The sequence below is a fragment of the Trachymyrmex septentrionalis genome, unplaced genomic scaffold, assembly GCF_001594115.1.
Source record: "Trachymyrmex septentrionalis isolate Tsep2-gDNA-1 unplaced genomic scaffold, Tsep1.0 scaffold44, whole genome shotgun sequence".
In the NCBI taxonomy this organism is placed as follows: Eukaryota; Metazoa; Arthropoda; class Insecta; order Hymenoptera; family Formicidae; genus Trachymyrmex; species Trachymyrmex septentrionalis.
This window is the reverse complement of record NW_017305611.1, coordinates 1193437-1208116: the sequence shown is the minus strand read 5'-3', so window position 1 is coordinate 1208116 and position 14680 is coordinate 1193437. Positions and strand designations below refer to the sequence as shown.

At 40.9% G+C, this 14680-nt stretch overlaps 1 protein-coding gene across 14 annotated transcripts in view; it reads right to left on the bottom strand.

The window, feature by feature from the left end:
- Positions 1-14680, bottom strand: part of LOC108751379 (microtubule-actin cross-linking factor 1) — a 102843-nt gene that overhangs the window by 25727 nt on the left and 62436 nt on the right. For 11 of the 14 annotated variants that reach the window (XM_018491500.1, XM_018491501.1, XM_018491504.1 and 8 more), the window contains 3 exons: positions 12057-12172; positions 2402-11837; positions 6-152 (listed from right to left, as the gene is read on the bottom strand). In XM_018491500.1, coding sequence (XP_018347002.1) covers positions 6-152; positions 2402-11837; positions 12057-12172 — 9699 coding nt within the window. Of the gene's footprint in view, positions 1-5; positions 153-2401; positions 11838-12056; positions 12173-14680 lie in introns of those variants that run through there. The other 3 variants (XM_018491512.1, XM_018491510.1, XM_018491511.1) reach the window with 1 other exon arrangement.

Below are 14680 nucleotides of genomic sequence, written 5' to 3'. Positions count from 1 at the left end.
CTTACTTTCATGATAATTATCTGTTTTCTCAACTCCTCTACGTCTTCCTTGACGGTATCTTGATTCGCCAGTCTGTTCTCAACTTCGGAGACCCACTGTAGAAGCTTAGATAATGTCTCATCGCAGAGCTTGTACTTCTCCTCCACCGCTTGCTGAAGTTGGAAAAAAAACAATTCATTTCTATCTACTAGTGCAGTTTATATATTTCGCTACATTTAATGTGCTAAAAAAAGAAAAATAATTAAAGTAAATCATAAGAATATCGTTATCTTACCAATAACGATATAAGCATCGTATTAATTAAAGATTAAAGAAATGTAGGTAAGCTTACGACATATCTCACGCATGCAAACACAGGCACACTTTTAACGTACAGGTAAAAATACAGTATTAAATGGTAGCTTTAATTTATCTGCAAGAACTGCATATCTCTCGTATCAGATTTTTTCATATGCAGTTTAAAGCATAAACGATAATAGTATGAAGAGAACGTAATTGCATAATAAAACACGTTCCAACAAGCAAATAAATTAAAACGCACAATGACAAAGTAACGATCATGTGATGATGTACTGCATATAATAATGCGTATGATACAGTAATGTACAATGTGGAGAAATTTCCGCTAACTCATGCTAGCGAAAAACATAGGTTCGTGATAAGTAAACATAATCATACCTGAAAAAAAGGAAAACATTTAAATATATAATAATTATCATAACTCTGAATAGACAGGTATTAAAAACTAGTTGGATTAAACGTATATTAACAAGTAAATTGATAAAATTAAGTCAAAATATACATTTGTTAATTTTATCATAATGTGTTAATCGTACAAATTTTTTGAAGATCGGTAAATAAAACCAACTGAAGAGAATCCAAGAACTTATTCTTTACATTATTTATTATAAAAAAATCTTTTAATCGTGGAATGTATTAGGAAGTGCTAATGCAGTGCTTACAATTATTACGTTGGTCTTGATTACCGTCAAGCATTTCACATTACTTAACATTACGTTAAAAATAATATAGACAACAAATATCAATCAATCATAATTGTCTTAATGCAATTCTGTTATTTCTTTTACATATTACAAAGATAAGTGACTATTATCGAATTTTATTTTTTATTCACTAATGCCTTTAATTTATTTGCCACAATCGTCTTATATCCCGATTAAATCAATGCTTTATGAAGGATGATGAAAGGTAAAGAGCAACATGATTATGGTTGCATGTCCTTTCAGCCAAATCCTTCTTCTCCTTAGGTAAGCGTTATTTTGAAGGAAAAATGTCAATTTTTTATTTCATACATGCATGCCGTACGCATTAGTATTTTCAGCGAATGATATATTTTTTTTCAATTAAAAGAAGTCATTAGCATCTCATGATTGGATCAGACGATCGAGAAATATTTTCACAAATGTTTTCAAAATAAATCATATAAACTTTCGAATTGCGCTGCATATAAAACAATAAAAATTTTATTGCAAAAAATAAGATAAGTGAGTTAAAATTATTAGCTTAATGATAAAATTAAAGATTTTAATGATTAAATTAACGATAAAATTATAGATTAATATTACTTAATTGATTAAAAAGGGATTAGCGTTGTTGATGCGACAAAACTTGGCTTAGGATTAATGATATTCTGCGTGGTGAAGGAGATTGTTTGTATGTTCGATACTGTCCGATGGTTTGTAGATCGCCGATTGTAAACGATGAACTCGAAGAAACATACGTAGTGTCCAATTAGTGTCGTTCGTGATGATGGCCGACCTTTACTGAGTCCATATTAAGATAATGAAGGAAGGTAAGTATGGTGTATTACATGATGAGAAAAGTTTGAGATAAATCGTTTAATGTGAGCATTCCGATAAAAGGAAGCACAGGGATGATTCCTCTATGAAATAGAGGGAGAAAGAGATAAGACCATGATAAGTAAGAATAATTTTAATTTATGCCCATGCACATTACGCGTATTATTCTTCTCAATTTTCGATCGATATGTAATAAAAATGTCATGCGAATGAAAAACGAAGTCTTAGAGGTCCCATGCGGGACCATCATACCAGCAAGCGGCTCTCTTCACGAATGATAATGATTTAAAACTTCACGTCAGGTTAGACAAGGCAAGATGTGACAGAGAAAGAATTACACGACAATAAAAACGTAATGTCGATTCGTGTGACAGCGTAATGATAATCACATCCAACTCTCGAAGAAGCTGTTAAGAGAATCGTGAGTGGAAACAATAGCAAACGTAAACTTGGGTGTGAGAAAAATTGGAAACCCAAACAGCAAGAAAAAAAAATAAGACGAACGGAGGACAAAGAAGAATCAATTGGTGCAGGATTTGCAGGGATAAGTAAAAGGCATCATTCTGGTTGGTCCTACTTACCCTGGCTTCAGCGGCGAGTATATAACCCCGCTCCAAGGCCTTCATGAAGTCGATACTCTTGCCATCAGTGTCCTCGACTAATCTGCCTCCTATGGAATCTACCTTCCCGTTATTCATTGCTTCTAACAGACTCGCGATATTACCCGTGAACGGATCTTTGATCACGGTGGTGGACGGATCGATTAGGCCCGACTCGATTGCATCCGCCAGCGTGAGGCGCCTACGATCTAACACGGAAGTGACAACGAAAGGATCATAAAAGCTGCCCGTGGTAGGATTGTAAAGATTGAACTGTAGCGCTTCGATAAACGAAACGCCGTTCCTCGGGGTGATCAACAGGCCGGCTTCCAGAGCCTTGGGTAAGCTGTACAACTTCGACGTAGCAGTGTCCAGCACATTGCCCTTCTCAGCGTCCATCATGCCCTTGCGGAATGCCTCCGGCAATTTTACCAACTTCTTCTTCTGCGAGTCTTTAATCAACGCCGAGTCCGAGTCTACGATACCGAGACCGACCGCCTCTTTTAGAGTCAATTGTTCGTTTGAGATCGGATCCGTAAATTTGCCCGATTCTAGCGACAGATATTCTTTCTCCACTGCCTCCTCAAAAGTGAAAGGTTCCCTAACGAATACGGTGACATCACCGAAACGTATGAAACGCGATTCCCTTTTGCTTCCGCCGTTCAGTTCAATCGTGCCTCTGACGGAGGGATCTACGACACTGTCCGCAATCGCTCTTGCCGTCGTCACAAATCGACCGGTTCTAGGGTCTCTTATAACTGACGTGTTCGGATCAATCAGTTGATAGTTAATCGCTTCTTCTAAAGTGCATTCTTTGACATTTTTATCGCCAAGTCCAGCTTTAGAGGCTTCTAAGGGTGATCTATGTATTATTTGTTGCGCTAGAGGTTTGTCGATTGTGACCAACAGACCTCTTTCTAAAGCTACATCAATATTAAAAGCTCGTGTCGTCTTAGGATCCAATATTCTTCCTCGAGACACATCGACCGTTCCGTCTTCAATGCCCATTAATAGCGACTTTATCTGTCCGGTCGTCGCATCCTTTAAGGCGGTAGTATCAGGATCTACGAGACCGCAATTAATCGCTTGAAGCAGGTCATGATATTCGTTAACAACGGGATTAGCAAATTTACCACTATCGCTACGGTAAAGGTGATACTTAATTGTCTCCTCAATCGAGAGGGGCATCTTTGATGTAACGATGAAGCCCTTCTTTGCTGCTTCTTGGAGATTAATTATTTTATCAAGCTCGCGGATAACATACATGCCACGAATGTCATCGACGATGCCCGAGGAGATTGCTTCGGCCAATGGGATGTATTTATTAGACCTGGTGCACTTGATAATCGATGTCAAGGAATTTATTAGATCCACTTGGCATGACTCAGCTAACGTCAGCTTGCGGTTGCTAGTTGGATGTATAAATTTGCCTGACGAAACGTCGTACATATTCATTAATATCGCCTCATATAGGCCAAATCCCATGCTCTCTATATCAACAATAAGACCGAGTTGTAACGCAACCGATAATGAAACTGAACCGCTGGTGCCTGGTTCTTTGAACATGCCGGTGCGCCTATCAATTACGCCAGCACGACATGTTTCCGCCAACGATAACAAACGTTCGCCACGTTTGTCCCAATAACACGGTAATGTGGGGCTAATTACACACTTTCTCATTGCTTCATGCAACGTCACGGATCTACCTGTACTGGGATCGGTGATCTTGCCTGTATTATCATCGTACAATCCTTGATGGATGGCACGTTGTAAAGACACGGCTGCTCTATTGTCAACGATAAGGCCAGATTCAAAGGCGTCCCTCAGAGATACGTTCCTGTTACCCTTGTTAGGATCTTTGAGGTAGCCAGTAGTGCCATCTATGTAGTCAGATTGTATAGCTTCCATTAATGTCATCGTTTTCCAGATGCTGGACCCCGTATCCTTGACGGTAACCGAGTCAGCGTCTATTAGATTCTTTTGAATAGCTTCCAATATTGTTAGGTAAATTCCCGTCTGCGGATCTAAAAATTTGTTGGTCTTTCCATCAAGGATGCCCTTTGAAATTGCCTCGCTGAAGCTCATAGGTCTCCTTGTTTCGAGGAGCAAACCACGTTCTAGCGCTTCCTGGAAATCTACAGGCGGTCCTCTGGCATGACTAACTGTTCCGGATTTGGGATCAACTATGGAGGTCTTAATAGCCTTATTGAATGTCATCACGTCGCCGTTGGGATCTCGTACGATTGCGGTAGTTGCATCTATCACGCCCATCTTAATCGCGCGATCAGTAGGAAGCTTCTCTTGCGTGTCAGGTATTGTGAATTGTCCGGTCTTGGGATCGTATAAACCTTTGAAGACGGCATCCGGTAGGGATATCTTACGTTTCGCTGGCACTATAAAGCCGCGATCTAAAGCATCAGTTAACGAAAGAGGCGCACTGGTACATGGATCCACTGCCGTACTGGTCTTCGCGTTGATAAAGCCATGTTTAATGGCGTCGCCCAGAGATATAATATCGTTGTTTCTCGGATCTTTAATCGATGGACTGTCTTTGCTAATAAAGCCTTTCTCCATCGCCTCCTCCAAAGTACAATTATTACCATCAATATTAAAAGTGCCTAACTTTGGATCATAAATTTGAAGAGCTAAAGCTTCTTGTAGCGTCCATGGTTTTACGGTACTCAAAATGTATCCTTTTTCAAAAGCGACGTCCAATGTCATAGAATGCGGATAAGTCAATGTTCCTCTTACTAAATCTATTAGCTTATTTTCCTCTGCTTCATTGAGAGGAATAACGTTATCTTTTCTATCGTCTTTTACTACTGTAGTAGAGCCATTAACATAACCAATGGCTAATGCCTCCTTCAGCGTTATATCTTCACCCGTCATTGGATTCAGAACAAGGCCGGTTTTCGGTGAATAGTATTGCTGAACAATAGCGTCAATCAGCGAAGGCACGAATGGTGTTGTGATAATTAAACGTTTATGAAGCGCTACGTCCAAGGGTAGAAGCTCTCCCGCTTTCGTATCGCGCAAGCGACCTGTACTGGGAATCAACAAGTTCATAGTCAGCGCGTCATCCAACGAGACGGATGAACCGGCTTTGGTATCCTCAATCTCGGTAATAAAAGCATCAACAACACTTCTACGAACACCCTCCTCAACGTCGATCAATTGTTTAGTCAGAGGATCTTGTATTTTTCCTGTCTCGGTATCGTAATGACCTTGTCTAATAATAGCTTCTAACGAGATCGGTTTGCGAGAAATGGGTACAATTAGACCTCGTAAAAACGCCGTCGTAATATTGATTTCCGTTCTTGTTTCTGTATTGATGACAACGTCCTTGCGAAGATCTACGATGTCGGTCTCCAGCGCTTCAGAAAACGGCACGATTTCGTCAGTAATTGGATTTCTCACGCCAAGCACATCAACGTCGATAAGTCCTGTATTGATAGCTTCGTTCATGGACAACACTTGTCCCGTTTTTGGATCTTGAATTGTTCCTGTGATGGGATTGCACACGCCTATATCGATAGCTTCTTGCAAGTCTAAAGCCTGCGATTCTGCAAACTGTTCTGTATCTGTTTCGTCTTCCGGTTCCTCTTTGATCCATCCCAAGCGTACCGCCTCGAAGAAAGGTATCTTTTTACCGGTCTTTGGATCGACCATGTAAGCGACGTTTCTGTCTACAAGAGGTCGACTAATTGCCTCGCGTAGTTTCACGTACAAATCCGTCTTAGAGGATAGATCTTTGACGAGTACTCGGTCTGGATCAAAGACTTTCAGGTTCAATACTAGATCGTTGAAAGAAGTGATGGTACCCGTTTCCGGATCTAAAAATTTTTCTCTTACAGGATCAAATACTCCAAATTCCGCAAGAACCTGAGGCGTTAATTCTCTCGTAATGATTATCGAAATGGGTCTTGGCATTTCTTCGTCCGTGATTTCTCTCAATTGGCTATCGTCTTCCATTTCTGTCTCTGTAGTTTGGATCTCTTCTATCATTTCTTCATCTGAAAATGATTTCTGCGTTTTCATCAAGCTCGTTTTATCTTCACTTTGAGAATCAACATGAGATTTCTGGATAATTTGAATTTCGCTTGAAATAATTTTTGCAGGTGGACTTGATTCTTTCTTCGCTAAAACAGATAATTTCGTCACGGATGCACTTGGCTTTGACTCTTTAGATTTGCGACTTGAAATTGCATCAACAACTGCTTTCCCAGCCAAGACTGGTGCAGCTACGACTGCCAAGAGACCCATTTTCGCAGCTTGCGCTATGCTAATCGAATGATCCTTCTGATCTCGCGCAATCTTCATTTTTCCAGTAACAGGATCGAGCAAACCTTTCTCGAGTGCTTCTTTGGTAGTAATAGATTCTTTAGTTTTCACATTATAAAGTACGGAATCGGGTTCGATTAGTCCTACTTTCACTGCTTCCGTCAAATTGTAAGATTGGTTCGTCTCAGGATCTTTAAACATCTCAGTTTTTTCATCGTAAATTTGCTCGACCGCTTCTAATACAGTCAAACTGTTATTGGAAGATTTTCTGGGTGTTACGGATTCACTCTTGCTAGATGAAGTATCGAGGATTCCTTCCTCAACGGCTTTAGCGATAGGCATTATGGTACCAGTGCAAGGATCAGTATAAATTCCCTTTTCCATATCTACGAATCCTTTTTCCACTGCGTGATTAAAGGACATCTTGATATCTTTCGTTGTAAATTCCTGTTTAGTTTCAGATACATCCTTAATGATACCTCTTTGTCGTGCCTCTTCAATAGTAATGATATTACCGGTATTGATATCTTGTACTTCTGTTGGGTTCTTCAGCGCATAACCTGGCAAAAGCTCAACAGTCTTGGTCGTAATAGTGTGATACGATGTAACTGTTTCAGTAATAGCAGCTATATTTTCATCACGAGGTGATTTGATGATGAGTAGACCAGACTCGACAGCTTCGGCAATTGGAATCGGAGTTCCCGTAGTAGGATGGAAGAATATAGCCTTGTCCCTGTCAATCAATCCTGATTCTAAAGCTTTCGTTATTTCGATACTGTCAGGAGTCACTGGGTATGGTAATGCCATGATAAAATCTCTCTTTATAGCGTCCTCCAATGGTAAATGCTCTCCGGTAATAGGATGACGTATTTCTTTCTTGCTGATGTCTATCAGTCCACGTTTTAATGCAACGGGGAACGTCATTCCCGCCGGCGGTATGTTGAAAGATTTAGTCAGTCCCTTTAACTCAAGCACTTTGTTCTCTATCGCATTCACCAGATCTACGCTACCGTCTTGCGTTTTGACCAACAATCTCTCTGCATCGACAGTATCGTTCGCAATGGCGGACTGCAACGTTTCCGTACGACCATCAACAGTGAACATCAAATTAGATAGAGGATCCACTATCTCGCATACTATAGCCTCGTTGAGAGTGAGATGCGCGCCTGTTTCTGGATGAACGATTTTACCCTCTACAGGATCTAGCAAACCTTGCGTATATAAGCTGGGCACGGATAAGCTTTTCGCTAAAGGTACTAATATATGCGCGCTCTCCGGATCAAGGATTCCACGATCAATAGCCTGCTTGATACTAAGCACATCGCCTCTTTGTGGATCCACGATCTGACCTTGATTAGCGTCTATTCGGTTGTCACGGATTGCTTCAGAAAGAGTGATCGGATCCCCTTTCTCATTACACATTTTCTTCGCGAAGGTATCTGCTGTTTCCATGTCAATGAAACCACTTTGCAACGCTTCCTTGACATTTACTATCCTCTTTCGCATTTTCTGCAGAACGATAGGTTTCGCTTCTTGTTCCGGACTTTGTGATAGTGTTTTCGCTTTACCAATCGTAACTTGATACCTCGGCTCGACCGTCACTCGCGCTCTGGTCTTCGTGCCTAAACTCTCGCCATCTGTAACGTCATTGGCGGATTTCGACAAATCGATCAAAGTTGTATTCTTAACCTCTTCTTTCGATATGCAAACTTTTCCAGGTTCATCGTATACATGTTTCACAATAATTTTTTCATTTTCATCAGGTGTACCACTTGCAGATTCAATAATTGGTGAAGTTGCGTTATCATCCATCGGAATAATGCCACGTTCAATGGCGACTTCTCTTGGCACTTTCTTACCAGTTACTGGATCTTTGACCATCGTTCTCTGTACCGCTTCTATGGCGGCCGCAGTGGCCGCAAGGGGAGCACCAAGAACAGCCACCACTCCAAACTTTGCCGCATCGATCAGTGATATCTTTCTGCCATCATCAATTTTATATTCGCATGTATTAGTATTCAGAATACCGCGGTTAACAGCTTCCGCCATGCCAATGTCTTTACCCGTCGTTGGATCTTTGACGATTACAGCAGTAGACGGTATCGTTCCTTCGGAAACTGCGGCTAAAAGATTCGCAGATTTTCCAGTTTTTGTAGAGATTACTAAGGCCGTTCCTGGATCATAAATCACTCCCTGAGTTACCTGTACCGGATCCGGCATAGACATTTCGTCGCTAACTTTTATTTCCATTTGCTGAGAAGGATCGCCAATACGCGTCAACTCTACTTTATCGGGCTCGCCTGAAACCCTTGTGATCTGAAGAAGCCTCTGATTAGTGCTATCGCTATCTATGCTCGGTTCGCCTTCCAATATGATCAATCCATTCGCAATCGCCTCTCTCATCGAGATTTTTTGTGGATAACAATAGTGACCCGTAGAGTCCAGAATATTCTTTTCTAAGCTTCGCACCAACGACACCTTTCTTCCGTTAGAGGGATCAATAACAAAACCAGAACTCGGATTGATAATCTGCAAGTTAATGCACTCTTCGAAAGAAACCAATCTGTCGGTGCCTGGAATTATGAAAAGACCTGTAACAGGATCAAGTAGTTTCCTATCGATAGCTTCGGCAAGTGTCCAACCATCTGTAGGTAATTCGAACACCTGTTTATTCGTGACAACACGTTCGTTTTCTATAAATTTCGTAATCTCTGATGTGCGATTCGTAGTTGGTGTAACTGATGTGATTACTTCCATATCTTGTTTTTCATCATGCAAAGGTGATTTGAGATCATGACTTACTACATCAGTTTGATCAAACGAACTCGTTTTTGATATTATTTCGGAAGTCGACCATTTGGTCAAGTCGCTAACTTTTGTCGATGATGAGATATCTTTAGTTGAATCTCGCGCGAAAGAAACAGAATCAGTCATTGCTAATGGTGCGATCGTCATCGTAACTGAGGATGATTCTTTCATTGGTGTAGACGATGCTCGTGGAGCAATTTCTTTGGTAATAATAGTGGTAACCGTGCCAATTGCTCTAGGTGGTGATTCATTTCTTCTATTTCTAGGTACTTCACCGATACTTGTTGTCAGAGTACTTTCGAAAGTTGTATGTAACGAATCCGAAGTACGTTCTTGCGAATGTTCATGTTGGCGAACGTCATCACCGAGCAAACTTTGCTCAAAGGCGTCTTTAATGGACATCGTCACTCCCGAATCAGGGTCCCTAAATTCATTTTTACTTTCGTCGATCAAACCGCTGCTTAACGCTTCTTCATAACTGATTTTGTAATCTCGTGTAACAGTTTCACCCGTTTGCAGAGTCGTCACATATCTTCTGATAGTCTTCGTCACAGTTTGCGTGGTGACTGCGATATTCAATAAACTGGTGAGCAGTGCGGCACCGTCGGGAGTAATAAGTCCTCGCTTGATCGCCTCCTCCAAAGGCACTATTCTCTTGCTACGCGGATCCAACAATTGACCAGACTTAGGATCTAACAATCCGAGCAGCACAGCCTCGAGAACGCTTGTCTCGCGTCCGTTCTCGGTAATGCCGATACCGCGGCTTAGCATCTCCAGTACTTCCGGCCTAATATAACCCTGTTCTTCTGCTTCGCTTAGCGAAACAGTCTTTCCGGTTTTCAGGTCAATCGTGAAAGTACCGCCGGACTTTGAGCTGATCAGACCTTTCAATAATGCCGCATTTAAACTAATGTATTCGCCGGAAACTGGATCTTTGAAGCCATCGATGTCGAAGATACTTTTCTGAGTCACCGACGTGATCAGGCCTTTCTCGACGGCTTGAGGAATAGGGAACTTTTCATCCTTCAACATGTCGCGATACGTGCCGTCGACTTTAATTATACCGCTGGTTAAGGCGTCGGCTAGCGTAATCATTTCGCCAGTTCGAGTATCTACTATGGACTTGATGTTCTCCGAGTCTAAAACTCCGCGTGATATGGCTTCCAATATCGTTAATTTGTCACGATGTGCTGGACTGACGATTTTGCCTTTGTCGTCGATAATTTCTAGATCACAACAGTCCTTGAGTGTCATCGGCTTTACGATCAATTGCCGACGACGAGCTTCCTTAAACGGCAGTTTCTCCATCGACAAACCATGCATGTATCTACCGCTTTTGGCATTCAATACACCGTGTTTCATAGCCTCAGCCACCGTCATCTTGCTGTCGCTCCTCGTATCCACAATCTCTTTCACATTCGCATCAATAATGTTTTTGTCGACGGCTTCGTCCAATGGATAAGACTCGCCGGTAATCCTATCGACAATGCGGCCGGTCCGATCGTCCACAAGACTCTGCGATATTGCGTCGGAGAGTGCGATAGCACTACGAGTTACCCTAACGGTCACGTCCACCTTAGTAAGATAGCCGCGTGAATATGCCTCCTCAATCGAAATCCGCTCGCCATTCTCGGCGATGACCTCTCCCGTGGCCGGGTCCAATAAGCCCTTTCTCATCGCATCGACAACGCTAAATCCCATGGTGGCGGCATTACTTCCGCCACTATCGTCACGACGTGCTGTCGTTACCTTAACTCGATCCGCGATGTCAGCCCGTTCGTCATTGAACTCCTCACTCATTGCCGCGAGCATAGACACCCGACCGTTTGGAGTTAACAGCCAATCGGCCATCTCCGCGTTGATGATACCGTCACGCGCGGCCTCCTGGATCGACCCGCTCGTCCTGCCATCGCTCGATGTCACTATCCTAAGGTTCCTAACGTCGAGGATCTTGAGCCGAATCGCCTCGCGCACGCTAAGGACTTTGCCGGTGCTCTGATCTATGATACACTTAACGTCCATCACGTGAACCGATTCGATAATATTACCCCTATCGTCGACTCCTCTAAGCTCGCTACTAAACCCGCCGTCCACGACGGACGAAAACTCGTGCTGCTGCTGCTGCTGCTGCTGTCGCCTGTCATAGTTCGTCGTACCGCTCTCGTGCGAGCGTTTGAGCAGGGTACCACCGACGCCGTCGGGTTGAACCGCACCCAGGCTAATGGTCTCGTCATTAGGACGATACACGGCCTGCTCCGCATTGTAACTTCTCTTCGAAATCTCGCTCGAGAAAGTCGTCTCGGTGGACTCATGCCTCTCGGAGGTATATCTGCGGCAAGAGCCATTGAGAAGCGTGAATATCGAAAGCGTTATATATCGAAACGCACTTCAATCCCGTAAGAAAGATTAAATCCATTTCTTAACTATCGATCTAAAATAATTAGAGAATAAGCTCCTATCGTGGAATTCTATGTAGCAGATGAGGGCACTTTTCTACTGTGAGTACGAATAGGCCGTACTTTCAACTTTTAGCACAAGTCATACTCACTGCGACTGGGTGTAGTGTGTGGTTGTGGATGTGTAACGCTCCTCGCTAGTAGTGCTTTCATATATGTTGAACTCTGTGCGGAACGTCCGCAGCGGCCTTTGTTCTTGAAGAACACGCTGAAAGTAAACATTTTGCGACTTGCAGAAAATACAATATGTCTAATCTTGTGTTTTACGTTTACGTTTATATCTGTTTCTACATTGATGAACGTGATATTCAAAATTCATGGATTTTAACAAATGTCTCAGTTTTTCTCTGCGAAATAATTAAAAAATAACTTTCAATGTAAAATTATCTATTATAAATCTCTAGCTTTCATTAAAATAAAATTAAATTCTTGAATTGATGGAATCTAATTCGCAAAAGCTGTTTATGTAAAATGTAAGACGCCGTCCTTCTAAAGATACTGAGTACAACTGGGTCAACTTGTCGATCTTCGATTCTTAAAGCCGATTAACAATCGCGTCAGCCACGCTGTAGTCATCAACAGACGTCCCGCATGCATTTAAATGAGTCAGCCTGCGCGACAGTGCACAAGTTTACATGCGGCCAGCATATAATTGGACCACGTGCCTCGCCGTAATCTTTCATCCGAGACGGGGATTCTTAAATATAGCATTGCTCACGCACGCGCCGAACGTATCGCTCTTACGCAAAATTTTATCCGACGCGATGCACGTCTTGCCTTTAATTACCTAATTCCGAATGAGAGACTTAATCATAAGTACCAAAACGTATAATTTCAGACGCGATGCTTGCTTCATAGGCGTAGGTCTACGTTATCTACTTGTGTCATCGCGAAGACAGGTGCTGTCCTTCGCCATCGTCAGCTCATGAACTCAAGAAGACATGGGAGAACACGTGCAATCTGATGTGAAACGAAGAACAAAGCCGAGAACCTTGAAATCTCGGAACATAACTCAGTTATGCGAACATTATGCAAAATTTTTTTATTAATATGTACATATATGTAGTCAACAAATTTTATTGCAAGCATATGATAATAATTCAGCTGCATCCAATATCGAAAACAGGACGCAAATAGCTGCATGGATATTTGATAAAAAACGAATTGATTATAAATCTGGAAAGACTTTTAAGACGTAATTGTTGTTGACGTTATTGTTGCGTGAATAAATTAAAGAAAGTTAAATTAGTATTTCAAAATTGCTTAAGTAAAAAATTGTGATTTACTACAATTTATTTGCATATCTTCCGGACTCATCAACAAACATCTTCATCTTTTTTGATGACGCTAACAGCATTAATTTATGCTATGCGGATGAAGCAATTTATACCAATAAAAATAAAATTAACGAAGAACGTAAGAAATATTAAGAATGACCATGACACAACCCGTAATTAATTTACTTGCATCGTAAATTTGATCAGAAGAATTATATTTGATTGGTGTGATCGACAACCTTCGGGCAATCGATCTATGCCAGTTGCATGGTTATATTGACGAAAAAATTAATTTACTTGCTTTCGTTGTCTCGCGTGGTTTATATATTTTTAAATTAATCTAGAAAGAAAAAAAGTCATTCAACTTGGCTAGATAATGTAAACACGGTATATTTCGAGTGTTGCGTCTTATTGTCGGGCAATTTCGTCGTCGTGATGCACGCATGTAGTTCCTCATGCAGAATCATTTAAAAGCATTTACGTTGTTGCGATAAATGGAATTCAAATAAAGGATGACGGTTGTTTTATTTTCAGAATGTCAGTTATAATTTGCGAGTTTTAAATAACTGAAGATTAAAGCCTGGTTCTATCAATGTTTAATTTTATAATCTCGATTTCCTTTATCTTTTTTTTAATTCTAAGAATGGAAAAAGATAAGCAGTATAAATCAAGATTAAAGTTAATCTTCTATTGATAGAGTCTAAAGTATTTTAAAACGAACTGTCAAGAGTAAAAGATTCGCGAAAATGTTAAATACGGAAATAAATTTCAATCCAGAAGATCTCTCTCTCTCTCTCTCTCTCTCTCTCTCTCACTCACTCTCTTAAATATATCGAACTGTTTCTGGGTCACTCTGTACACGCGTTAAAATAAGAATCCGCTATTAGGCACGTCGGTACGGCGAGTTTAAAGACGCAAACTACTCCGGAAAACAATGCAGTATAAGGCAATGCAAACGTACGCAATCTAAACGTATATTTAATTCGTGTAGACATTTCTGATTACAAAACTCGATTTCCAATAAAATTGCGCTATCGATAAGAAATACGATGAGTGTGCGGTGTTTATTTTATCCGAACGATATACTTAATCAATCGCATTGTACAGCGGTGAACCAATAAGAGCATATAATCAGAAACGACCAAGTCGAACGATGACGAAAAATTTGGCGAACATTGCATTCTATATATTAGCAATTAAAGTCAAAATAATTCTTTTATTTAATCCGCGATAACTCAGTAATCAAAAGTCGTAGGAATATAAAAAAAATACGATTTTGTAGGGAAAGTATCAAGCTTTCACGATATGTAATCGAAAATTTTCTCAAATTCGTTTTGGACACGTTACAAATCCACAAAGTGAGAAGAAAATTTTTCGTCTTTTTCAGCTCGTAGTTTTTGGTATGTAAAAATTATCAAACTCATATAAACTTAAAAAAT